At 51.3% G+C, this 26,484-nt stretch overlaps 2 protein-coding genes and 1 long non-coding RNA gene across 6 annotated transcripts; 1 reads left to right on the forward strand and 2 right to left on the reverse strand.

Annotated features, from left to right (window-relative positions):
* The first annotated feature begins 80 nt into the window (after positions 1–80).
* LOC309617616 lies at positions 81–6,255 on the forward strand. 3 transcript variants are annotated; one of them, XR_014238086.1, is made up of 4 exons: positions 81–263; positions 1,838–2,162; positions 2,379–2,530; positions 4,514–6,255. It is a non-coding gene; the product is annotated as an uncharacterized lncRNA (long non-coding RNA). The 3 variants fall into 3 exon arrangements; XR_014238087.1 differs by having other exon boundaries at positions 1,838–2,060; XR_014238088.1 differs by lacking the exon at positions 1,838–2,162 and having other exon boundaries at positions 89–263.
* On the reverse strand, positions 367–12,537 carry CLIP3 (CAP-Gly domain containing linker protein 3). The gene is made up of 14 exons (XM_082370063.1): positions 12,367–12,537; positions 11,827–12,050; positions 8,671–8,810; positions 8,492–8,585; positions 8,144–8,305; positions 7,630–7,748; positions 6,884–7,120; positions 4,451–4,586; positions 4,174–4,302; positions 3,390–3,533; positions 3,199–3,322; positions 2,927–2,991; positions 2,477–2,549; positions 367–1,905 (listed from the first exon to the last, which is right to left on the reverse strand). Exons 2-14 carry the CDS (start codon positions 11,990–11,992, stop codon positions 1,851–1,853), a joined length of 1,644 nt encoding a protein of 547 aa, XP_082226189.1. The 5' UTR covers positions 11,993–12,050; positions 12,367–12,537; the 3' UTR covers positions 367–1,850.
* A 1,493-nt stretch (positions 12,538–14,030) lies between these two features.
* THAP8 (THAP domain containing 8) lies at positions 14,031–26,056 on the reverse strand. Of its 2 annotated transcripts, none has more exons than XM_082370071.1 (4): positions 25,843–26,056; positions 16,731–16,923; positions 16,176–16,568; positions 14,031–14,543 (listed from the first exon to the last, which is right to left on the reverse strand). In XM_082370071.1, the coding sequence occupies exons 1-4, from the start codon at positions 25,923–25,925 to the stop codon at positions 14,463–14,465; spliced, it is 750 nt and encodes a 249-aa protein (XP_082226197.1). In that variant the 5' UTR covers positions 25,926–26,056; the 3' UTR covers positions 14,031–14,462. The 2 variants fall into 2 exon arrangements, with proteins under 2 accessions (XP_082226197.1, XP_082226196.1); XM_082370070.1 differs by having other exon boundaries at positions 14,031–14,619.
* Between the last annotated feature and the right edge of the window lie 428 nt (positions 26,057–26,484).

Below are 26,484 nucleotides of genomic sequence, written 5' to 3' on the forward strand. Positions count from 1 at the left end.
GAATTCTCAAAGGCTTTAAGGCTCCTCCTTCCACCCAATCGGCGCTCTCACACACTATTGTTCCGCCCCCTCACCCTCGTTCGGTGACAGGCTGTGCCTCCCGGCCTCTGAGCCACTGGGGCCCCTTCAGAGACGGGTCTTCGTCTGGCATCGACCAATCAGAGCTCCAGAACGGAACCTGTCCACGCTGCGGAGAGCCCAGAAAGGAGGGGCAGCCGTGGCGGCCGCAGGAAAAACGCGGTGGTTGGAAGGACTCCCCGCAGGTTAGGCCATCCTATATAAAGCCGCAGGGATGCGAGATTGCTGTACCCAGCAAGGGTACAGAGGCAGGGCCGTAACTCCCTAAACACCGACCCAACACAGAGAGCCGTAGAAACGTCTTTATTGAAGGGGGTAGGGGTCATGCTGAGTTTGGGGACATGCAGTGAAGGGGCAGTCGTGAGCTGTCCTTGGTTTTCAGGGCCCCAGGTCTGCCCTGGACCCCTGGGCCTTCAGGGTCTCCGTCGGGCTGTTAGTCTGGCCAGGGTGCTCTGAGGTCCTTCAGGGCCAGTAACTTAGATTTGGTGTTCTGGACCTGTGACCAGAATGTAGATTGAAATGGGGACTCCAGGATTTGGGATCCCCTCAAGGCCTTGATGCCCCTCATGTATGAGATGGAGGCTTGAGGATTTGGGGTTCCCTTGGGGCTGGTGCTCTTGGAATTTGGGTGTCTTGAGATCCATGGACTCAGGGCATTGAAGTCCTCTGGTTTCCAGGGATGAGAATTCCTGTTTGGGGTTTCCTGGTGCCTATGAATAGGGCTTGAGGTGCTCTGGGGGCCCGGGATGCATATCTCCTCCATCCCAGGCACAAGAACCTCCATGATTGAGGTTTCCTGGGGGCTTGGGATTGGATTTATTAAATTTGGGATTCCCTGGGGATTTGGGGATTCCATGATTTGGGGATCCTGGGAGTTAGGGCTTTGGGGTCTCCTAGGGGCTGTAGGACTTGGGGGCACAGGGGAGTTTAGGACATGTACTCTGGGGTTTGGGATCCTCAGAGTCCCAGAATGGGACCTCCAAATTTTGGAGTCCCCCCAAAGGGGGAAATAATTACTTTAAAAATAGAGAATTTTCTGGGAGCCTGGCCAGCACAGGTGCTGTGGGCCGCATGGGGTGGGCTTCGTACAAGGCACTGGGGGTTTCTGGAGGGTGCAGAGGATAGGAAGACTTGGGGGTCCTGTAATTAGCACTTCCAGTACTGTTTTGGTATCTGTAAATTGGGGGTGACAGTGGGCTGGTTAATGGGGGTTTCTTCTTGAGGGGTAAGAGCAGGGGGTTTCGTTAATGGAGGGAGTCTCTGATTGCAGTGTAAGGGGTTTGGGGTGACCATGGGGGTCACAACATCTTGAGGGGACTGATGTTAAATGTGGGTTTGTTACTCTTGCTCTGGAGGTGTTTCTTTCAAGGGGACTTGATGGTGGAGGAGGGGTTCTTTGTTAACAGGGAAGGGTTCTGATCCAGTGACTAGTGACTCAGGAATGTTCTGCTGTGGAGCATTATGTAGAGAAAGTCACCGTCATTTGGGGTGATGTGGAAATCTGTTATTGGGGGGGTCTGCTCTGAGGGGTTGGGACTAGCCTGAAGGTACTACACTTAGGGAATCTCTTTCTGGGTAACATAGGGTCTGTATTTGGGGGGTTATCATGAGGGAATCTGTTAATAATGGGGCCTCAGTGATCGAGGGCTGGCTAATGGGGGTCTCTATTCTGGATGTGTTACTGGGAATCTCTATCTCAGGGTGACTCGGGGGCTCCTTGTGTCAGCAGATGCTAGAGGAGGCTCTGTGTCTCTCTCAGATGTCCAGAGCCTCTAAGACTGCATCTCCGCCCTCAGCATCCAGGGAAACCAGCAACAGAAGAGCAACCTGGGGAAGAGAACTGTGTCACACGCTGGTGCAGGATGTGACAGCATCTGGATCCGTCACCACCCAGCTCTTCCCCAAGTGTCTGGGATTTGGCCTTTCTGGATTCTGCCTCTGTCTCTCCAGCTGTGCCCTCTCAGGCTCCCGTGGAGCGGAAGGTGTTCTGCCTCCTTTACCTGCCCCTTAAAAGTTGAAGTCACCAGGGATTTTCCTGCCGGTCCAGTGGTTAAGACTCCGTGCTCACAACACAGGGGGTCCAGGTTCGATCCCTGGTCAGGGAACTAGATGCCGCATGCCGCGATGAAGATCCCGTGTGTCACAACTAAGACCCGGCGCAGCCAAATATATATATATATATATATATATATATATATATATAAGTTGAAGTCACCAGAATTCACTATGGGGCCTCACTCCCTAAAGACTGTTTCTGGGTAAGCTAACTAGTCCTACGTTTTCCTAACCTCTATTTCCAGCCCCAACCCAGAACTCCAGCCTCCCTGTGTCCAATGGCCTGGTGGATGCCTCTCCCTGAATATCCCACAGGAGAGGGTGGCCAAGGGTTGCTACGTACCTGGAGATGGAGTTCTCTGATGCAATGTCCTTTGGGGTCCGGACTGTTGTGAAGGTGCGTTTGGGCTGCGTCACTGAAGGGAAGGGCAAGGTCTCAGGTGAGGGGATGATAGATCCACCTCTGTCCTCAATATCCACCCAGACTCTTTTTCATGAATATTTATCCACGTCCCCAATATCCTCCATTCCCAATAGCCATCTAGATCTCGTCAATAATATTCCCTGTGTCCTCCAAGACCTACCCACGTCCCCGGTGCCTGCTCAGAGCCTTCTCGTTAACATCCCCATCCCTATAGCGCCCATCCTTTTTGGGATCCTGTCTCATCATTTCCTGGACCCTGTGTCCCCAGTTAAATACTGGAGATTCTGTCACCAGCATATACCTGAGGACCCAAGACCTTTCCTCCTATCCCCAAATCCACACTCCTCCCACAGCCAGTCCCCAACTCACTTGTCACTTGATGTACTTTTTTGGCTCCAACATTATCCCCAGGGGGGTCAGTGGATCCACCAATCCTGGGGAGACACGAGGAGTGGGAGGAGTCAGAGCCACAAGAGGCCAGGGTCTGACCAGGAGCAGAGCCCCGGGGGGCCTACGAGGAAAGAGCTAGGGTTTGGGGGTGGATATCCACACTGTCCTCCTGGTCCAAGAGGAGGAGACATCCAAGTGGGGGATCAGGATTCTGGGTGGTGCCCTGAGTTGTGACCAGAGTTTGGGCTCACCTCTGAATTCGAGATGCTGGTGCAAAGACTCCATGCCGTTGGGGGCAGGTGAAGTACCGGACACCAAAGACAGAGCCATCATGCTTGCCAGTGGGCTGGTCTAGCTCTATGCCGTACCAGTAACCTGCAACAGGAGAGTGTCAGGATGCCTCAAAGCCCTGCCTGCCCCCAGCCCAGATAGCTATCCTCACCTGGGGCAAAGTCTGTCTTCCCATAGAAACGCACGATCCCTTGCTTCTGGCCTGCGACGAGGACTTGGTCTCCAACCTCAGCCTTAGCTCCTTCACGCTGCTGCAGGCTGCCCAGAGACGGGGATGATGGGGGCTTCTTCTTACCTGGCGGGGAGGGGACAAGGGGTGAGGGTGAGGCCTCCAGATGCCAGCCCTGGGGGCCCCGTGTCACCCAGAAAGCCACAAGGTAGAAACTGTCCTGGCTCAAACGAGACGAGCCTTCCTCTGAAATGGGGCTGGGGGGTGGGCTTGAAAGGAAACAATCCCAGCTGCCAGAGAACTGGGGGTGGGGGCTTTGGGCCTGAGGGACAACTAAGTCAAGAACCTAGAGAACCTCAAAACTCTTTCTCAAAGTTGAGGATATTTGGGCCAAGGGAAAAACTGAGTCTCAGAAGTCAGAAACCCAGAAACTGTCCTTTTAAAATGAAGCGGGGAGTTAGGTCTGAGGATAAATCAAGTCACTAAAGCCAGGAACCCTGTAGATTCTTCCCTAAAACTGGGAGAAAACCTTTGGGTCTAAGGGGAAACTAAGTCATAGGGGGCAGGGAAAACACAGGTCCTTGCAAGAACTGGGTGGGACCAGTACTGAGTCAAAGGAGAAACTGAGGCACAAAAGTCAGGAACTCAGAGGTCATCCTCTAAAATGGGAGTTTGAGCCTGAGGAGAAACTGAGTCACAGAAGCTGGGCTACCCACAGAATATCCTCAAGAATGGCTCTCGTCACTCTTAGGGCTCCCCCTCTGACCTTTGTGTTCCCTGCGGCCTTTGCCAGTGACACGGGAGAAGTCCATCCGGGGAGTCCGAGGTGTGGAGGTGACGGATGAGGGAGGTGCGTCCACTGCCTTGGAGATCTTGGACACAGAGGCAAAGAGACCTGGGGGGACAGAGCCTGGGCTGGGAGTTGTCCAAGCCTCTGCCCTCTGACCCCCCCCCCAACACCTCCCAACCCCAGCACTCAGCAGCAGCATCAGAACTACTGAGTGGACCCCACCACCATCCTTCTGGGCCCCAGTGGGACTGACCCTGCTTGGGAGGGCAGATGAAGTACCGGACACCCCCAACACTGCCATCATTCTTGCCCTCAGGTTCATCCAGTTCCACGCCCACCCACTGGCCGCTGGCGAACTCCGTGGTCCCGCAGAACCGCAGCGTGCCCGTCTGAGGAAACAAGGAAGGATATGGCTTGGGTGCACCTTGAGAGGCCATGATAAGATCACCGGCACACAGGCAGCATGGTGGGATGGATGAGGGAGCCCCAGGCTTAAATCTCAGCCTGGACATCACCATTCACTGGTTGTATAACTTAACTGTACTGTGCCTCAACGTCCTCATCTGTGAAATGGGAACAGAAATCTCACCCACCTTACAGGATTGTTACAGAGCTGCGCTGTCCGATGCAGTAAATGGCCACTAGCCACATATGACAATTTAAATTAACTTAAGTTAAATTAAAATATCATTTCTCCAATCACACTAGCCACATTTCAAGTGCTTAATAGCCACATGTGGCTAATGGCTACTTCATTGGACTACACAGACACAGAACATTTCCAATCTCACAAAAAGGTCTATTGGACATGAATGCTATAGAGACATAAAAGCCCTCAGAACAGGGCCTGGTGCTGAGAAAGGGATCAGTAAGTGTTGACTATTATTATCCTGTAACTTTGGTAAAGGGACCTCACGGGGCCTCGGTTTCATTTGGAACATGGGGATAACAATCCACCTCAGAGGCTGGTTATGTGGTGGAAACATTTTTAATATATGTGAAGTTGCTTAGCTGCAGTGAGTGTGGTTATTATCATTGGTGTGAGGCTTCTTCACTGCTCTAAGCCTCAGTTCCTTATCTATAAAATGGGCTAAATAATAGTGCCTACTTTGGAGAGTTGGTGTGGGGATCAGAACAGTGCCTGGCACACAAAGAGCCAAGCCCTATTCTAAGGGCTTTAACACATTTTAACTAATTTAAACCTCGAAAATAATCTAAAAAGAGAGTGGATATATGTATATACATAACTGATTCACTTTGCTGTTCAGCAGAAACTAACACAACATTGTAAATCAACTATATGCCAATAAAAATTAATTTAAAAAAATAAAATAAAATAAACCTCAAACAACCCCCCTCAAATGGGTACTATCAGCTCCATTTTACAGATGAAGAAACTGATGCCCAGAGAGGTGAAATCACTGGCCCCACAGCTGGTAAGTGGCAAAGCTGAGATCTGCCTGAGCAAATCCCTGAGCCTGAGTTTATAACCACTGTGCTATGCTGCTTCTCTACAGGCAGAGATTGTTATTACATGTCTTCAGACAAAGAGTTTCACCTCTTGGGCTTCTTACAGTCTTCTATATTGTAAAATGGAGAGAATCAACCCATCCTGCTTTCAAAACTGTCACACTGATTTGATTAGATCATGTACAGAAACTTTCCAGATGGGGCTGATGCATGCAAAACTCCTGATTACGAAACAAAATGTGACTTTTATGGCTTCTCACTGTACAAAGAAACAAAATTCAAATTCACTCCAGTGGCCTGCAGGCCTGGTGAGATCCAGCCCCTGCTAACATCTCCACTTCACCCTCCCTAGATAACTCCCCTCCAGTCACACTACCCCTCCCCTCCTCTGGGACTTTGTACCTGCGGTCTCCTCTGTCTCCATATTTTTGCAAGGTGAGCTCCTTCCCATCTCAGCTCAGATATCACCTCCTCAGAGAAGCCTTCTCAGAAGACCTTAGCTAAAACCACCTCGGCCCTCAGCCAGGGCCAATTTATTAAATCCAAGCATTTAATGGTTTTCAAAGCCTTTGTTGCTACTGGAAATTATCTTAACTATGGGTATACTTTATTGACTGTCTCTTCCTCAATAGAAATGGAGTTCTATGAGAGCAGGGCTGGGGCTAACACAGGCCTTTATCCCCAAGGACAGGCTGGGTCCAGCATGGAGCCTGAGGGACACCAGGTAAATGAATCAAACTTGGAATGCTTGGATGCATGAAGATTCTCTCTGTCCTCTGGGACTTTATACCTGCTCCCCCTCCCTAAGGCCCCCTTCTCCCTCTCTTCTCCTGGCTCACTCCTCAGCATCTTCAAGTGAGCAAAGTATTGATCACTCTGGGAACACAAGTGGCCCCTGGATGGGAACCACAAGGCCCAGGGGGACCCAAAGGGGGCAGAGTTGCGCTGATCACTCTGCATGTGCTTCCTCATGAGCCACGACGGCTCCGGGTTGTCACTGTCAGGAGATGGATCTGCCTTCCCCCTTGGTCTGAGAGCTCAGCTTGGGTGGAGCACAAAGGAGGCACTCACAGAACAACTGTTAGACGAAATGAATACTGTGTGCATGACTGCGAGGGTGGGCAGGCAAAGGGGAGAGTCTGCACTCTGCCCAAAGACCCAGCTCTGAGGGATGAGGGCTGAGTCCTGCCCTCCCTTCCCTGCTCCAGTCCCTGACCTTCTGGCCATCCAGTAGCACGCGGTCTCCCAGGCGCAGGCCCAGTGCACTGAGCATGAGATTGCCTGGGACGTTGTCATAGTTGGGTAGCGTGACCTTGGGGAGGGCGCAGGAGAGTGGCACAGCCTCCTCCAGTAGCGTCCGCAGCTCCTTGGCCACCAGCGCCGCCTCTGCCTTGTCCAGGGACATGTCCATGGGGTCTGGGACCACCTCCGCTGGCACCTGTCCCTTTCGGTTCTGGGGGCCAACAGGAAGAGAGGGAGCAAAGACTCAGCGGCATAGGCTGCACTCCCACTGAGCCCATGCCCCCAGAGACCCCGGGAGGAGGTGAGGCAGAGGTGGGAGTAGGTCATACCCTGGGCCAACTTGGAAATGGGAAGGGGTGGGGCATTAAGGTACAGACCCCGGTCCCCAGGGAAGTCCACCCCTGAGACCTCAGCCTGGGGATGTCAAGTATGGAGCCAATAGGGAATGAAGGTCCCACTTCAGTGCTGTAGGTCATGCCTGCAGGGCCAAGACCCCAAGCCCGGAATGGGACCATGTGAAGGACAAACACTGAAAATGGGCTCCTGTGGTACCGGGTTAAGGGTCCAACTGGGCCAATGGGGAATGAGAGCTTCAAGAAACTCAAGTGGTCCTGCCCCGCCCCCTCCCCCGCTCCCATCCTCTGCAGAGGCCTGCTGGCCAGAAAGCGGTTGGGGAGGAAGGAGAAGGAAGATAACAGGACTGGGCCAGGGTGGCAGTACCCGAAGCGCCGGGTTGGCGCCGTGTTCCAGCAAACATTTGGCCGCGCCCAGGCACAGGTTGGAGGCAGCGATGTGCAGGGCTGAGCCATGGTTGAAGTCACTGCACGTGGAGTTCACCACTGGGAAGTGTGTGAGAGGAAGGTTCCGGGTGAGCGCCCTCAGCACCCCAGCCCTCCCGCTGCCTTCCAGCCTCTTCCTCCATCTCTTAACCCGCAGGCCCCGGGGCCTCCCGCAGCCTCTGACGCAGAGCCCCGCCCCTCCTCGGCCACACCCCTCCCAACCAGCTCCCGCCAGGCCCTGACGTTTTGGACCCCTGAACTCCTTCTCCCGCACCTCGCGCCTCACGCCTCACGCCTCCCGCCTCCCACCCTGGCCTCCCATGCCAGGCCCCATCAGTCGCCTTCCCCGCCTTCTCACTTGTCTCCTCCCCCCACACCTGGGTACCCTCCTTCTGCTTCCAGCCCTCCTTCCTCGCCTAGGTCCTGCCCCTCCCAGCCCGGCCCCTCCTCCTCACCTCGGGGCCGTGCACCCTTCAGTAGCACGCGCACGAGATCCGGCACGTCAAAATAGGCCGCGTAGTGAAGCGCGTTCATGTTGGTCCAGCGGCTGCGCAGGGTCACGTCTGCGCCCAGTGCCAGCAGCTGCTGCGAGAGGCGTACAGCCGCCGCGGGGTCCCCTGCGCGACAGCCCAGGTCAGCTTGGGTCCCCTCCTCCAGAGTGTGGGCCCAGGGCATGGGGAAGGCCCAGGGCTTCAGGGACTGCACTTTGGGATCTTAGGCTGTGGGTCCAGGATGGAGATCTGAGGGCCGGGGTTCTGAGCGTGTTGGGCGTGGGAGTTAGGTTTGGGGGTTTGGACCCTCACCGACTCCGTGGGCCCCCGCCTTGCACGCATAATGGAGCAGTGTCATGTCGGTCAGCCCATCACGATCATTCACATGGCAGCCTCGACGCAGAATCTGGGAGTACCAGGGGACCAGGGAGGGTTACCCAAACACAGGAGGAACCCCTTCCTCTCCCCCCTCGCTTCCCCAGCGCTCTCACCTCATTGCCAATGACATCAATCTTGTGCTGGACTTGGGGCACCCACTGGCGCACAATGGCAAACAGCTCAGGGATGGTGGTCTGCGGGTCAAACAGAATCTCCTGGCAGGCAGGGTCGTTGGGGTCGAAGAAGGTGAAGGCTAGGGTGGTGAGAGGTCCAAGGTCACCCCAGGCAGACTGTGGACTGACCCCCTTCCTTCCATCCTAAGGCAGAGGAACTCTAGACCTTTAAAACCTTCTAATGCAGAGTCTCAAACTGGTGGCACATGGGCCACAGGCATTTTCTGTGTGGCCAGAGTGAGGTTTCAAAATCAGGAGGTTTCACATAAAAATGTGGATGCCTGGTGTATCTTGAAAAATTGCAAGGTCATATAGCAGCAAACTCCACCCCATGAAACAAGAGTGTGGTAAGGAGTCTGCATGCCCAAGGGGGCTGCTACTGCTCTAGCGCATGTTGCCCTGTCAGGGCATGGTTTAGCCAAATCTCCAGGGTAAAGGAAATTAGAAAGCCAGAGATCACGGTTTTTAAGAAAAATCTCCCCAAATTTCAATTACTGTGCAGTGCACATAAAATGGATCCATGGGCAGGATCCAACCTGTGGCCAGCCAGGGTGTGCCCAGAGGAACTTCCATCTCCCCCCTTTAGAGTGTTGCCCTGTAGTAACGTCAGCACCCAGCACAGCGCTGGCACAAGGCAAGAGCCCAGTGCGTGTTGAATGGATGAGCAAATGAATGACCAGATGACACAGAGCCCTGGGAAGTACCGCATAGAAGGTGTCTCCCGGAAGCAGCCTGTGTGTTCTTTTTAAAACCCCAGTCACAGCACAGCTCTCCTTGGCCAAGCCTGCCCTGGCTCCCATCACACTCAGAGTACAGACCCAAATCCTCACCCTGGCCCACAGGCCCTGCACAAACTGGCCTCGTCTGTTCTCCGCCCTCTCCCCCTCACTCATTCCCCTCCAGCCACACTGACCTCCTTCTGTCCTTCCAACTCGCCAGGCAAATTCCTCTCTCGGGGCTTTGTGCTTGCTGTTTTTCTTGCCTGGGCCCGTCTTCCCTGAGATCTTCCTAAGGCTTCAGAGAGGCCTCCCCAGACCACCCTGGCTAAATCAGCACTTCTGCCCTTCTTTATCTCTTGCCCTTTTTCATTTCTTTAAAAATATCACTACTTAGGGACTTCCCTGGTGGTCCAGCGGTTAAGACACTGCGCTTCCTGTGCAGGGGGCCCGGGTTCGATCCCTGGTCAGGGAACTAAGATCCCCACATGCCACATGGCGTGGCCAAAAGAAAAAAAAATAAGAAAAAAATCACTACTTAACATTACTTGTTTACTCCTTCCTCCCTCCCTCTTTTCCTCTCTTTCTCTTCTTCCTCATTCTCTTCCTTTCTTGCTCGTCCCCCTCACTAGGACGTTTCCAGGCTGCCTTGTTCACTCCCTTATCCATGCAGGAGGCGCTCTGTCAGTCTAGCTGAATTAATGTACAAATTTAATAAATACACGAGTTCCTCTTGGAGTCCACCTTAGCCCTCTCTCTGTCCTAGACCACATTTTCAGATTCCTTCATATTCTGTGACCAAACCCTCCTTGTTCTACAAGCAGGATTCCTGGGGATGGGGGTGCTGATACCCTAGACTCTTTGACTTCCCAGCAGGCCACAGGCCCCAGCCACATCCAGCCACATTTCCAGTGGAGATTTTCCAGTTTCCCAGGGTGGATACCCGGCCCTAGAGACCCAGATAACGTTCTTATTTTTCTATCAGACTGAAGGCAACTTATGGCCTCTCTGACCCACCTCTAGTGTGTGACATGTCCACAGATGCCACCCCTCCTGCCCTATCCTGATGACGCCTACTCTCTGAACTTGGAACCTCATCTCCGAACTTACAGCTGCTGGGGATTCCCAGCCAACATCTTCTAAAAGCCTCCTCCTATATCTAATTCTGGCTGAGCTCCACCCTCTCTACCCAGTAGCCAGAGGGAGCTTTTAAAAATATAAATCAGACCTGCCCTCCCCCCAGACTGCTCTCCCCCGCCATCACACTTAGAATATATCCAGAGTTCTCACAGTAGCCTTTAAGGCCCTTCCAGATCTAGCCATTGCCAACCTCTCATCTCAACTCCAATCACTCCCTAACAGCAACACCGGGATTTTCCTTCTGCTCCAAGCTCAGTCCTGCCTCAGGGTTTTTGCACTTGCTGCTTACAGCCTGGAACACTCTTTCTCCAGCTCTCCTATGGCTGATTCCTCCTCATGCTCTGGGTCTCAGCCTAAATGCCACCTCGTCAGAAGACCCACCCTGACCACTCTGTCTCAAGGTGCTGCCCCCTAGCCATTCTCTATTATATCTCCATCTTTTATTTCTTTCATAGCATTCACTCTAATCTGAACTTATCCGATTTATATACCTGTTACTTGCTTAGTCTTGCCTTCTCTTCTGAGAGCAGGGATCATGCCTGGATTGCTCACCATTAAATCTCCATCTCCTAGCACAAGGCTTGTCACAGAGTAGTGGTGATGGATAAATACTGCTTGGTGAATGAGTAGACACTTCCCGTTTCTCCAAGAGGCCACCCTCTGAGCTCCACATCTTCCTACCTCAGAGCCTTTACTCCTGCGGTTACCTTGCCTAGGACCCCCTTCCCCTGATCTTTTCCCTTGTTAACCCTCAATTCATCCTTGGGTCTCCCTCAAATGTTATTTCCTCAGGGAAAGCATATCTTAAAAAGCTCTTACAGAATTCGGTTCTTAGCAAACACAATTCTCATCATGTCTTGTAATTATGTACTTATATTTTTATACTTATTTGTGTGGTTGTCATTGAGGCCTGTGAGTTCTCTTAGGCAAAGACGAGATCTGTCTTGCTCCATGCTGTGCCCCCAGTTCCTAGGTCCATAGCAGGCTTTCCAAAAATGCTTGTTTAATGACTAAATGACTGAATGATGTGTCATGAATTAAATATTATGATTATCCCAATTCCATTCTCCAATGGGTGAATGAATTAATGAAGGGGGGGTGGAATCCAAGGGCCAGGACTCCTCCAGAACACCTTCAAATCCTCCAGAATCCTCCCACCATCTCCACCAGCAGAGTTCAGCCAAACCTCCCTGGCCACCCAAGGCTCCAGGCCATATTGCAGAGTGGGGAGGGTGGTTACCGTAGTCCTTGGGGAGGGGGGCAGGTGCCGAGGGGTGCACAACAGGCTTCTGCCGGCGCTCCTGGGTGGGGCTGGGGGGCTCTGGGACAGGCTCATCCTCCTCCTCCTCCTCTTCTCCCTCCGCCCTGAGCGGCGGGGCCATCGGGGCGGGATCTGTCTTAGTCATGGTCCTTGGTGGCCCTCAGGGGGCAGGTGCAGAGTTGGGGGTGGCCTTCAGGCAAATCCTGGGGGCAGAGGTCAGCTAGAGAGGGTGCCCCACAGTCTCCGGAATCTCAGCCCCCCAGACGCTCCCCGGCCTCCGGTTGGCTCCCACGCCCCCAGCTCTGGATTTTGGGCAATCATAGGGACGCCAGTCACCCATCAGAGGACGCTGGTTTGTGGGCCCAGCGCCTACCACTTCCCCCAGGCCAGTCCCCCATTCTTCTCCTCCCGCGTCAGGGCCCTCAGTCTAGGCCGCCCCCTCCCCCGGTTTGTTTATCTCAGGATGCAGGATGCTTTGCCCCTCCCCTTCTCCGCGGGCCTCCCCTCTACCCATCTTACCTCGGGTGGCTGGGGCTGGAGACCAAAGCTGAAACCGGGGAAACTGGAGTAATGGGGTGTCAGTGTCTGGGGAAGTGATGGGGGAGAAGGAGACAGAGAGAAGGGGACGAGGCCCGGACGCCGACGGGGGATGGGGGCGGAGAGGGAGGGGCGCTGATGGCGCATGCGCTGTCACCCCCAACCAGGCGCGGGGGCGGAGACACTGCGAGGCTGCTTGCATTGATGAAAAGGCTGGAGGCAGCGGTGGGAAGGGTATAGACACCGAGGATAGGGAGAAGAAGAAATGGCCACGAAGAAGGCTGTGAGGCATGGAGACAGGAGAGAGATGAAGCAGGGACAAGGGCAAAAAGAGAGGGATGGGAAAACGGGCACAGCTCTTATTGTCCATCCCGCTGTGATAGTGCCTTTCCGAAGGACTGCAAACCAGACCAGTTTGGGCAGGGGTCTCGATGTGTGGTAGTGGTGGGTGTTTTCTCTCTCTGACATATCAGACCTGACCTCTACTCCATGTCCGCCCTAGACAAGGGATGTCTCAGAGGGATGATTTTGTGGAGACTCCTATAATCACTGTCATTGTCGTTATCACATAGTGCTCACACAGCACTTACCCGGAGAAGTTAAGCCATTTACCCAAGGGCATACAGCAAATAGGTAATGGAGCTAAGACTTGAATCCCAGTGGCCGGGCTATAGAGTCTGGGCTTTTAATCACCGTGCTACATGGCTTTGGCAGTGTCTAGGGGATAGATCTGCCGCCAATGGACTCCTCCCCCAGAAAGGCCTCCAGGAGCCAGCCCAGGGATGAGGCCTTCCTGGCTCCATCATCCTGGCTGGGCTGTCACACCTGACTGGCTGTGGCCTGCACTGTCCACAATCATCCCAGCCTGAACAGGGCTGGCTGACTTCGCCTTCCACCTCTCATCCTTCTAATGTGCAGGCCCAGTAGCTCCATTCAAGATATTTCCAGAATTTCATCCCTGACCCCAGTCCCAGGCCCTCATCCTGGTCCATCCTTCATCCTCTCCCACCTGGACTATGGCAGCTCCCCCCCACACCCCAATATGCCAGAGGGACCTATTAACACCTATCACATCAGGACCTTCCTAAAGGCATCTGCTTGCTGCACCTCACTGCAGGTAACAGCCAATGTCTCAACCACAACCCACAAGTCCCTGTGTGAACTTCCCTGTCATCTCTCCAATCTCACCTCCTCTCAGTCTCCCCCTCGGTCACTCCACTCTAACCATCCTGGCCTCCTTGTTCCTCCTCACCCCAGGACCTCTGCACTGGCTTTCCTTCTGCCTGGAATGCTCTTTCCCCAGATACCTGGTTCCCTTACTCCTCTCCTTTAGGCTTTCGCTTATTTGGTACCTTTCCAATGAGACCTTTTCTGCTCTAACATTGCGTCCCACCCCCACCCTCCTCACACACAAACACTCACTCCCTTCCCTGCTTCAGTGTTCGCCATAGCAACACTGTCTTCCTCCGGCTTATACCTTAGATAGTAGGGCATGTGCAGGGGCTGTTCTTCTCCCTGGAACATCCAGTCCACGTGCCTTCCAGGCCAGCTCCTTCTCATCATCAGGTGTCTGCTCAAACATTGTCTCCTTAGAGAGTCCTCCCTCCCACCCAGCCCATTACATTTTCATTCAGTCTTTTTGACACTTATCACAACCTGAAATTATACTGTTTATTAGTTTACTAGTTCATCTTCTGCTCAAGCAGAAAGTGAGCACCACGAGGACAGGACTTTTGTCAGCTGTGTTCACTGCTGTATCCCCAGCTTGGCACCAGGCTTGGCAAAGGGTATGAGGGGCTCTTCAGAACCAGGTACAACTCTCTCCAAACAAACAACCCTTGCTCTGCTCTGAGGATGTTTTACTGACCGCAAAGATTGAAGGTGGGGTCGGGACCTGGTTCCCAGGGTAATCACTGCTGACAGGGGTCTTGGGCCCAGGTCAGCCCTAAGGTTCAAGGGGTCCCTAGGAGGAGGTGGTGAGAGCCAGGCCCTTGAGGGAGCCACTGCTATGCCCCAGGCATGGGTCATGGGGCTGGGCCAAGCCCACATTTGATGCGTCTCTCTTCCTGTGTCTTCTATCATCTGTCCTGGTCCTTATGCACTGGGAGTCTGAGTGTCCAGGAGCTCAGGCTTGGCGTCCAGGGTAGGAGGTGCAGGACCTTGGGCAAGGACCACAGCTATGTCAGGCCCTCCACAGATGATGGTGAAGGCTTGGGATTCCTCAGGTCCAGGGAGCTGGGCCGTCCCAGGCAAGGAAGTAGTAGAGATGGAGGACACAGGGGAATGAGGGGAGTGAGGGGAGGGAAGGAGGGAAGGAAAAAGTGGGGGCAGTGGGAGAAATGGTGAGGAACAGGGAGGTGGAGGTGGGAGGGGGGTGTCAGGAGACAGAGAGAGATACGGGCAGAGAGAGATGTGAGGAGAGAGATGTGGGGGAAGAGAGACATGGAGAGACATATGGGGGGTGGGAGAAATGTAGGGGCAGGGAGACAGGGACATGGATACGGGGGATAAAGATGCAGATGAAGAGAGACACGGGAAGTGGGGAGATGGATGGGATGACAGAGACATAGGGGGCAGAAAGACAAAGATGAATGTGGGAGAAAGAGGAAGAGATTGAGAGGCAGGGATGGAATGGGGGCAGGGGAGGCAGAGAGAGACACTGTCAGCCCAAGGGCCCTGGCAGGCTCCATGAAGAGCCCCAGGCCTGAGTCTGAGTTATGTCCTTGCCCCCCCCCCCCAACCCCCCGTATGTCCCTCTTGTGCTCCAGCATGGTTCAGGCCACAGTCTCAAACATAAAGCCTCCGGGGACAGCCACTGCAGCTCTAGCTGACTGCTACTATCTGGGGATGTGAACCCAGTGCTGCTAGATCTGCTGAGCCTTCAGGAAAGACCAGAAAATATTTTACAGCATTACTGAGGCCAAAAGAATAATATCTGTGGGCCAGGCCCAACCCACTGGCTGTCAGGTTGAGACACCTTAGCTACAGAGGTACCTCAGGGGCTTTCTGAAACCCCCTCCCACCTCCCTTGTCCAGGCAGGAACAAGGGTCCTGGGACCTCAAGCTTGACCCTGGGGTTTTAAGCAGGAAAAAGGCCTGGTCAAATTTTGATTTTTAAAGACATGATCCCCTCGGGAATTCCTTGGTGGTGCAGTGGTTAGGACTCTGTGCTTCCACTGCAGGGGGCACGGATTCGATCCCTGCTCGGGGAACTAAGACCTCACAAGCCACGTGGCGTGGCCGAAAAAAAAAGACATGATCCCCTCCACTCCCCACGCCAGAAAATACTCAGCAGTAAAACGTAGGGGCAAAAGGGCCTTAGATAGGGCCTGGGAGACTCTAGTATAGAGTTGCAAACTCAAGCTCTATAGGGGCCAGGCAGGGAGCTCTCCCACAGAGCACAGGCCTCCTCTGGGGCCAGACACCTGGGTCTGAATCCTGGCTCTGCAACTTACTGACTGCCTGGCTTTGGGCAAGTTACTGGACCACTCTGTGCTTCAGTTTTTTCATATGGAAAATGGGGACAAGAGCAGTTTCAATATCAAGGTCATAGAGTTTTCAATAAGTTATTAACTCTGTGTCTAGAAGAGAGTAAGGGCTGCTTAAATATTATAATATTATTAAATGGAGCAGCCACTACTCAGCTCCCACCGATAGTTGCTTGGCATTGCCAGACTGATTTTTTTTCAAGCCAGAAATTTGGAAACACGGGTGAAATGTTCTGACTTTCAACTCTGGACTCTAGTTTAGCCGAAAGCACACCAACTGTGTGGTCCGGGCAGGGCACTCACCGCGCGCAGCCGGCCCCGGTGCGCCGGCGCCAGCAGGCTCTCCACGCGCAGCTGCTTCGCCAGCTGTTCCAGAGCCCGCAGCCGCGCCTGGTGCCGCTCGTGGCGCTGCTGGAGCCTCCGCACCCGCCGCTGCAGCGCTCCCAGCGCCGCGCCCAGCCCGGGCCGGGGGTGCTGGGCCGACACTCCAGGGCGCGGCCCCGTGGGAACCGGCGGAAGCGGCAGGGGAGTCAGGAACACTGTGGCTGGGGCTTCGGGACCCCCGGATGCTGGCCCCAGCACCACAAGCTGTACGGGGCCAGGGGCCGGGACGGCTGGGCCAGGGGACAGGGACGTGGCCTCCTGCGGAGGCGGAGGCACGACTGGTTTCTCGGTGCTTCGGGAATTCGTCTGCCTCTGGAAGACAAGGCAAGGGATGGGGGATGGAGGACATCAGGGCCGGACTCCAAGGGAAAACTCCTCAGGAGTGGAGGGCTGAGAGTCAGCCTGCAGGAGGGACCTCCCTCAGAGGGGAGGGCGGGGGATCAGACTCCAGCCATGGGACTCTCCTGAGCTCACCTTGGCGGGCGGCGCTCGGGAGAAGATGGAGGGCACAGCATCCGGCCGCAGGTAGCGCACGCCCCAGCGCCACTGGAAGCAAGAGGGGGCGAAGTGCCCGCTGCACAGGTGCTGGTGGCAGCTAGGCACCCAGTGCTCGCGCCCCATGTGCCTCAGCCAGGCCTGCAGCCGGGGGCCATCCTTCAGGGGGAACCTGCCGGGGGGCGGGGTCAGCGAGATCAGGTCCAACCCCACCCCTCCCTGAGGATACGCACACCCAGAGGTCCCTGAGCTCCAAACCTCTGCCTCCCCTGGGCCAGAATCTGGCCCTGCCTCCCAACCAGGCTCTCAACCTCCTACTCACATCCAGTTCTTCAGGCTCCACCTTTTAAACACCCAGCATCAGCCCACCTCTCCCACCTCCATTGACCCTCCTATCCAGCCTCCAGCCTCCAGCCTCCCCTGGCTGGGTTTCTGCAACAGTCTCCTCCCTGGTCTCTTTGCCCACTGTCACTCTCCCTTCCCCCCAAGTCTGTTCCTCCATATGAATCTCAGGAGGCAGTTTACAAAATCGGACAAATCTAGAATGTGGGAGATCCCATATTCATGGGGGTAGGGGTGGGATTATAGATTAAAAGAGATTTAAGAAACATCAGTCCAAAGGCAGATGTGGACTTTCTCTGCAACAAACCATTCTGTAAAAAGACATTTTAATACAACTGGGGGAAACTGAACATGAATTGGGTATTAGATAATTGTAAGAAGTTAATTTTGCTAGGTGTGATAATTATATTGGTTTAACCTTCTAAAATAGTCATCTGTTGGAAAAATATTCTGAAGTATTTATAGATAAAAGACCTAATGTCTGGAATTTACTTTAAAATACTGCATTAAAGATGTACATGGGAGGAAGGTGGATGAAAAACATTAGCAAAATGTTGACAACTGGTACAACTGAGTGATAGATACATGAGGATTCATTTAAACAACTCTATTTTTTGTGTATGCTTGAAAACATGTTAAAAAGTTTTTAAATAACAACAACAAATAACCCGACTAAAAAATGGGCAAAGGACTTGAATAGACATTTCTCCAAAGAAGATACAAATGGCCAACCAGCATATGAAAAGATGCTCAACATCATTTATCATTAGGAAAATGCCAATCAAAACCACAAGATTGGGCTTCCCTGGTGGCGCAGTGGTTAAGAATCTGCCTGCCAATGCAGAGGACACAGGTTCGAGCCCTGGTCTGGGAAGATCCCACATGCCGCGGAGCAACTAAGCCCGTGGGCCACAACTACTGAGCCTGCGCATGTAGAGCCTGTGCTCCACAATGAGAGGCCACGACAATGAGAAGCCCGCGCACCGCGATGAAGAGTAGTCCCCGCTCACCGCAACTAGAGAAAGCCTGCGCACAGAAACGAAGACCCAACACAGCCAAAAATAAATAAATAAAATAAATAAATTTATAAAAAAAAAACCCACAAGATATCACCTCATAACCATTAGAATGACTACTATACAAAAACAAACAAACAAACACAAAATAACAAGTGTTGGCAAGGACGAGCAGAAACTGGAACCCTGTGCACTGTTGGTGGGAATGTAAAATGGAGCAGTCTCTATGAATAGTATGGCTGTTCCTCAAAAAATTGAAAATAGAATTACCATATGACCCAACAATCCCTCTTCTGGATACAGACCCCCTAAAAATTGAAAGCAGAGTCTCGAAGAGATATGCGCATACTCACGTGCATAATAGCATTATTTACAATGCGCATACTCACGTGCATAATAGCATTATTTACAATAGCCAAAAGCGGGAAGAAACCCAAGGGTCCATCAACAAATGAATGGATTAGCAAAAGGTGGTATATACATACAATGAAATATTATTCAGCCTTAAAAAGGAAAGAAATTCTGACACATACTATAACATGAATCTTGAGTACATTACGGTAAGTGAAATAAACCAGTCACAAAAAACCCAAATACTGTATGATTCCACTTATATGGGGTATCTAAAGTAGTCAAATTCAGAGAAACAGAAAGTAGAATGGTGGTTGCCAGGGGCTAGGGGGGAGGGGGAGGGAAATTGGGAGTTCTTGTTCAATGGGCATAGAGTTTCAGTTTGGCAAGATGAAGAAGTTCTGGAGGGACTTCCCTGGTGGTGCAGTGGTTAAGAATCTGCCTACAGATGCAGGGGACATGGGTTCGATCCCTGGTCCGGGAAGATCCCACATGCCACGGAGCAACTAAGCGCGTGCGCCACAGCTACTGAGCCTGCACTCTAGAGCCCACGAGCCACACCTACTGAGCCTGCGTGCTACAACTACTGAAGCCCACGTGCCTAGAGCCCATGCTCTGCAACAGGAGAAGCCACTGCAATGAGAGGCCCACACACCGCAACGAAGAGTAGCCCCCACTCACCGCAGCTAGAGAAATCCCGCGCACGGCAACGAAGACCCAATACAGCCAAAAATAAATAAATAAATTTTTTAAAAAAAGAAAGAAAAAGTTCTGGAGATTGGTTGCTCAACAACGTGAACATGCTTAACACTACTGAATTTAAAAATGGTTAAGGGGAGATTTTATGTTATGTGTATTTTACCACAATTAAAATTTTTTTTAATTTTAAAGTTGTTTTTTTTAAATGAATTAAATAAAAGCTTTCCCAGTGGGAGTGGATAGGGGTTATCTGATAAGGCACCCTCTACAGGCGCCCAACTACTTCTGTGTCCATTAGAAGTAGTGCCACCCGTTAACTGGTGCCACTGTCCCCACCGTCTCTTTTTGCCCTCTTTTATAGCAATACACTTTCTATTTAGACCTGGGCTCAAGACTGTCCACAATAAAGACCTCATTTCCCAGCTTCATTTGCAGCTAGAGGTGGCCAAATGATTAAGTTCCGGCCAGTTTGTTCTATGGGAGCTGCCAGAAACTGTGAGACATTAAAGGTTTATTTTAAGCTGCTAAATGTTGGGATAGTTTGTTATGGAGCATTAGATAACTAATACAGTCATTCATCCACATCCCACCTTCACAATGTCTTCCATATCTGTGACATTATTTACTTAATATTTTTCTTAAAATTGACCAACTTATTAAACGAAGATACCTAAAAGAGAAACTTAAACCACAATTGAAAATGGAAAACCAGTATCAATTCCATAAATAGGAGTTAACCATAAAAACACCTGATATCTTTACTTGCTGAGGGCTATAAGGCCTGCTCTCTCTTTGTTAAAAAGGAAGAGTAAGGAGTGTTAGAGAGTGGGGGACAATCCCATCCATAGGAGACAGGACAAATAAACTCCGGCATACGCACACAAAAGAATACCACACAGCTCTAAAATAGGTTGAAGGCACTGTATGAAATGATATGCTATTGTCAGGCATATATTATGTGAAAAAAGCAAGGTTCCAAATAGAGTATATCAGCTTTTAGTCATTGTGGCAGCCTGAATAACGGTCCCCCAAAAGACATCCATGTCCTAATCCCCGGAGCCTGTGAATATTGCATTTCATGACAAAAGATGTGATTAAGTTAAGGATCTTGAGATGGGGAAAATTATCCTACATCATCCGGGTTGGCCCTAAATGCAGTTTCAAGTATTCTTATAAGAGGGAAGCAGGAGAACATACTACCGCAGATAAAAGAGGAGACGCAATGTGACGATAGAGGCAGAGATTGGAGTGATGTGGCCAAAAGCCAAGGAATGCCTGCGGACACCAGAAACTGGAAGATGCAAGGAACAGATTTTCTCCTAGAGCCTCCTGGGGAATGCAGCCCTGCTGACACCTTGATTTTGGGCCCAGTAAAATCGATCTGGATTGTGAGAGAATAATTCCTATTGTTTTAAGCCACCAGCAGTTCGTAACAGCAGTCATAGGAAACTAACAAAGTAATAAAGGGGGAAACAAGAACATATGTTTAGACTTGCTTGCATTTGCATAAAGAAACACTGGGAAACACACATAAGAAAGTAAAGAGGCCACCAGTGGGGAGGAGGTGGATGGGATGGACAGAGGTTGTTGGTGGGGAGCAAAGGAAGGCTTCTCAGGCAAAAGGCAGACAGAGAGGGAAGTGGGGGATAGCTGGTGAATGAGGACAGAAGGGCTGACTCAGAGGAGAGCGTGGCATCCAAAGAGCAGAACCCAAGGGCACAGAGCCAGAAACTCTGGCTGCTGCAGTTCCTTCAGCCTCAATCTGAGATCCAAATGTTCTCACCAGCCTCCTTCTGCCTGGACACGAACATGAAATCCCTTGTACCAGCACTTCCCACCTACTCCTGGGCAGAGACTGCCAACTGATTACTCCACGTCCACTCTCTTCTTCTTCCTTATTAACCAACTCCAACTTTTTTCAGGCCATAATGTGCCCTGTTAGACGACTGTCTCCCAGGTTCCTTTGCAGTAGGTGGGCCATGTAACTAAGTTCTGGCCAATACTTTCATGTTGGGTGAGACATCTAGGATGGTACCTTAAATGTGAGAGGGTTCTCAAATGGAATCAGAAGCAGCTCAAGGGGCAAAGGAGGAAAGTAATATCATAGAAAACCTCTTCCTAATTTGGTCTTGTTTTTATTCTCTTTTGTTCCTCTAGATGGCAACATTTATGATAGGAAATGTCCCTCTCTAAGATTCTACCTTAAGTGCACAGCCAGTGTCCTCCTTTTTTTTTTTTTTTTTTTTTTTTTTATGGCTGTGTTGGGTCTTCGTTTCTGTGCGAGGGCTTTCTCTAGTTGCGGCAAGTGGGGGCCACTCTTCATTGCGGTGCGCGGGCCTCTCATTATCGCGGCCTCCCTTGTTGCGGAGCACAGGCTCCAGACGCGCAGGCTCAGTAATTGTGGCTCACGGGCCTAGTTGCTCCGTGGCATGTGGGATCTTCCCAGACCAGGGCTCGAACCCGTGTCCCCTGCATTGGCAGGCAGATTCTCAACCACTGCGCCACCAGGGAAGCCCCTCCTTTTTTTATAGAATATTTTAGTCTTGTTGGCCATTCTATCTACAGCACTGCTAGGAGTTCTTCTTTTCTTCCTTACTAACATAACTCAAAATGTCTTCAGGGTGGTTAACTGCCCAGCAAAAGACTACACTTCCCAGGCTCCTTTGCAGTTGGGGGGGTGACCAATGATGAAGAACCTACCATTGGGTGGGATTTCTGAGAAGGCTTTGTAAAGCAGACCAGCTTAGTTTAGAGTTGTGTCTCTTTTGCTCCTCGTCCCTTCTCTTTTCTCCCTCCAGAAATGGTTGGGCATGATGGCTGAGGTACTTGGCAGCCACTGGATGGATATGAAAGATGGGACCCTCATCCCTGATGATTGTGGAACTGCCACACCAGTGCTCATCTGCCAACCTCTGTACTTGTTTCATGTGAGAGAAAAATAAACCTTGCGGTAGACTGTATTATTGTTCAAAACATTTGCTGCCCTTCCCCACACGAAGATACACACTTCCACTCTACTGACCTGACGCTTGCCATAGACTTGCTGTGGCCAAAGAAGTAAAAGCGATATGGGCCACTTCTAAATATACAATTTACCAGTAGCCATTGGGTGATTCTCCCCACTTTCTCTTTTCCCCCTCCCACAAGACCACCAATATTCCAGGTAGGGGAGGCTCCTTCAGCCTGAATCCCCAATTAAGATACAGTAGAGAAGGGCCACAAAAGGACATTAGTGTGAGTGAGGAATAAACCTTTGTTGTGGTAAGCCACTGAGATTCTGTGAGTTTGTCACTGTAGCATAACCTAACCACGCTGATTCCTATAGATCCCGTAATTTGGTAAAGCCACTATTATTTCAGGACTTTGTTACTGCCAGACAGATGCAATTCCCACCTGTTAGACACCTCCCCCTGCCATGAGAGATGACTGTCATTTGTTCCTGAAAGGGCCTAAATCACAACTAATGAATGTTTCCTTTTGCACCCAGGCAGGAATTTTGAGTTACTTCCTAGCAGCCACTTCCCTCAGTGTTTCACCTTGTTCCTTCCTAGCATCCCTGCCCTCTCTTGAATCTCTTTCGGAGACTGCTCCTCACCAAACTCTTAGCTAAATGGCTTCTTCAAGAGTGACTCAGGGATGGGCCTTGAGGTGGGCATGGGTCAGCCTGTGTGAGGAACAGCCTGGCAGCCATTGGTGGGATTTAAACAACATAGACATGAACTGATTTTTATACGGTCGCCTGGCTGCTATGCACAGTTCTCACTGTTCTCATTATTATGTGTGAAGCACTTAGAACAGTACCTGGTATACAGTAAGTGCTCTTTAAGCAAGTTATTATTGTTATCGCTGTTAAGGGAAGCAAGCGTAGAAGTAGGGAGACCAGCAAGCATCTATCACAGAGTCTCATTAAGAAATGATGGGGACTTCCCTGGTGGTCCAACGGGTAAGACTCTGCACTCCCAATACAGGGGGCCCGGGTTCGATCCCTGGTCAGGGAACTAGATCCCACATGCATGCCACAACTAAGAGTTCGCATGCCACAATTAGGAAGTCCACATGCTGCAACTAAGAAGTCCACGTGCCACAACTAAAGATCCCACATGCCACAACTAAATATCCCGCATGCCGCAACTAAGACCCAGCACAGCCAAAATAAAGAAAGAAAGAAAGAAGAAAGAAAGAAAGAAAGAAATATTAAAAAAAGCAAGAAAGAAATAATGGCAGCCTGGGCTATGCTGTGACAGCAGAGGTGATCAGAAGTGGTCAGACTAGGAATGTGGTGGGTTTTCTTTCTTTCCTTATTTCCTGATAGTTTAGTGAGGATTCTTCCCTTTGCATTTATAACTGTATTGCCAAGGAGTTAGGGCTTTTGTTGTGATTGCTGCAGGATGGGACTGTTTTGGAGGGTAGAGTCAAAGGATGGATTAATGGACTAGATTGGGGGCAGTGGTGCTGAAGAAAAGAAAGGATCAAGTTGTGTCCTCAGTTCTTCAATGATTGACCCCGCACCTATCCATGAGCTCCGTCAGGGCAGGAACAAGATCTGTCAGGGTCCTTTGTGTCCAGCAGGAGCTTACTTACTACAGGAGACACTCGGAGTTGCTGACTTAATAAACGATGTCAGAGTGATATATTTTAAAAAGCAAGTCTGGACATACTGATTTAGGTTCAAAGACTCCTCTGCCCTCCTCCTACCCTGAACCAGGGTCCCTCAAGGGATAGCTGGGACATGGCATTCTGAGTTTCCTGAGGAGCCCATCTGAAATGCATTCATCGAATTCATCCAACAAATATTTACTGAGCACCCACTATGTGCCAGGCGCTGTTCTAGATGGTGGGGACACAACAGGGTATGAGACAGAAAAAAATCCCTGCCTTCATGGAGCTGACGTTCTAGTGGAGGAGCCAATAAATGAATATATCAAATATGTGGTATGCCAGAAAGTGGTAAATGTTAAAGGGAAAAATAAAGCAGGAGGCAAATAGAGAGAATATGTATGTACTGGGAGACAGTTATCATTTTACAGAGTGGTGGTCATAAAGGGAAGATCTTTCCAAGCAGAGGGAACAGCACAGGCTGTTCAGAACAGGGGAAGGCCCTGGGGCAACAATGTGCCTGGCATGCTAGAGGAACATGGAATAAGCCAGTGACACTGGAGCAAAGTAAGGGGCAGGAGGGAGGAGATGAGGTCAGACAGAGAGTGGGGATCCAGCTCCTGTGGGGCTTTGTAGGCCTGTTCTCTGCCTGCTCCAGCCTCATCTTCTTGTCTTTACAGAATCAGGTGGGAGCTGGGGAGGGGATCTGAGCCCTGATCAGACTGTGGGAGCAGGTTGACAAATGGAGAGACTACTAAAATAGTGCAGTCATGCAGTTGGGAGGTGACAGTGGCCAACACCAGGGTGAGGGCAAGGAAGGGGGTTAGAAGTGGTAAATTCTTGATAGACTTTAAAGGGAGAGCCAGCAGGATTTGCTAATGGACTGGATGCGGAATGTGTCCTGGCCCACTTAGACTAAGGCCACCAGGGACAAACCTGTAGTCTAGGGAAGTCAGGTTTATTTACCACGGTAATAAGGGGACTGTACACCAGAGATACTGTGGGGCGTTTCATCAAACAGAGGAAAATAATTATTATTTGGGTTTGGTGAATGGGTGAAATTTAGGTGAAAGGTAAGTGAAACAGTGTTTGGATAGGCTCAAAGCAAAGCAGAAATGTGTGTAAAGGGATCAATATCAGACCTGGATTACAAAGTGGGCCCAGGGTCTGTCTCCTTGGAAGCAATAAAGTTTGGATAGATGTGGAATACTGTGTCCAGAAACCCCTTACCTGAAGCTCTGCACCTGGATTGTAAATCAAGGTTGCTTCTCTGTGTCAAAGTGACTCAACTTCTCCAAACCTTAAGTAAGATGTTTCATTCTTACTGATGTAATTTCAAACAGCAGTTTGTGATGGCCTACGATTTTAGAGAACAAAGCTTCCAAGTAAGAAAGCAGCAGTCACTCAAAAGAAAGGGAGTTTTGTCACTTTACATCTGCAGCACATCCCTGAGAAAAATATAGAAAATTTTTTTCCTATTAACTCTTCAGCTAGCTTTTCCCGTGTCTGTCATTCCAGCCAAATAAATAAGAAAGCAGGTCTTTTGTTGTTATTGGGGTTTTTTTTGTTTTACAGTTCAAGCTAATTTTTACTTTCTCAAGTGTGAGAAAAGAGAAGTAAAGATGACTCTAAGGGTTTCTAGCCTGAAAGACGGTAAGGATGCAAAGCTATTAACTAGGATAAGAAAGGCTATGGGAGGTTTTAGGAGAGACAAAATCAGGAGCTTGGTTTCGGATGTTTTGAGTTTGAGATGCCTCAAATCCATGGGGATGGCGAGTGGGAAATTGTAGGCTCTTTCTGAGCCTGGACCAACCTCACTTCTGTCTACACAGCCCTCCCATTCCTCCGCTCGCCCCGTTCACTACCTGCAGTTAATCGTCTACCCCTGCTGTTTCACACATCTGCACCTTTACATGTGCGGTGTCTACTGTTAGTGAAACACCGGGAATACGGTCTCTTCAGCCTGCTAACCCGGCTTCCAGACACACCCAAGCTGGACTAGGTCCCCCGCACTGCTGCATTTATCCTCGGGCCCGCCCCCACAGGGCCCCGCCTCCCTGCAAGCCCCGCCCCTCGCTTGCGCTCACTTGTAGAAGCTCACCGGGCGGTTGTCCGCGCCCAGTTGGCCCGCATTGTTGGAGCAGTTCGGAGCCCGGCAGTACTTGGGCATGGCTGTCCAACCCAACTGGGTTTTGCCCGGCCTGCAGACGCACTTTGGTCCTCACCGGGCGCCGCCGAACCCCGCCCAGCCCGCGCGCTTGCAGCGTGCCTGACGTAAGGGCCCCTAGGGCCTCGTCACGTGCCCGCGTACTGCGCGCCGGGCCGCGTTACCACAGCTACGCCCTCATCACGTGGCAAATGGAGAAAAGCGAGACTGTCTGCGCAAAGCCGGCTCTTAGCCTCCCTCACATGATGGGGGAGAGATGGCGTCAAGGCGTTTCTGAGTCTGCGCCAACTCTTCAGTCTTTTTTCGGCTCCACCCTACGCTTACATCCGGGCGACTGCCACTGCGCGCATATTCGCCCATGGGTGGGGGTGGGGGGCAGCAAAAAGCGAGGCGAGGAGGCTTTGGCATTAGCCTCGTAAAAGTTAAAACCTGATATTTAGTGAATGATGAAAACACAGACGGGATCAAAAACAAACTCCACAACGCTCGATCAAGCATCAAGCTGAGGAGCCGTGGCTCCACCCTGCCAGACACTCCGCTCCGCCTCTTAGCTCTCATTGGT

This window comes from Balaenoptera borealis (genome assembly GCF_965194805.1).
Source record: "Balaenoptera borealis genome assembly, chromosome: 19".
NCBI lineage: Eukaryota > Metazoa > Chordata > Mammalia > Artiodactyla > Balaenopteridae > Balaenoptera > Balaenoptera borealis.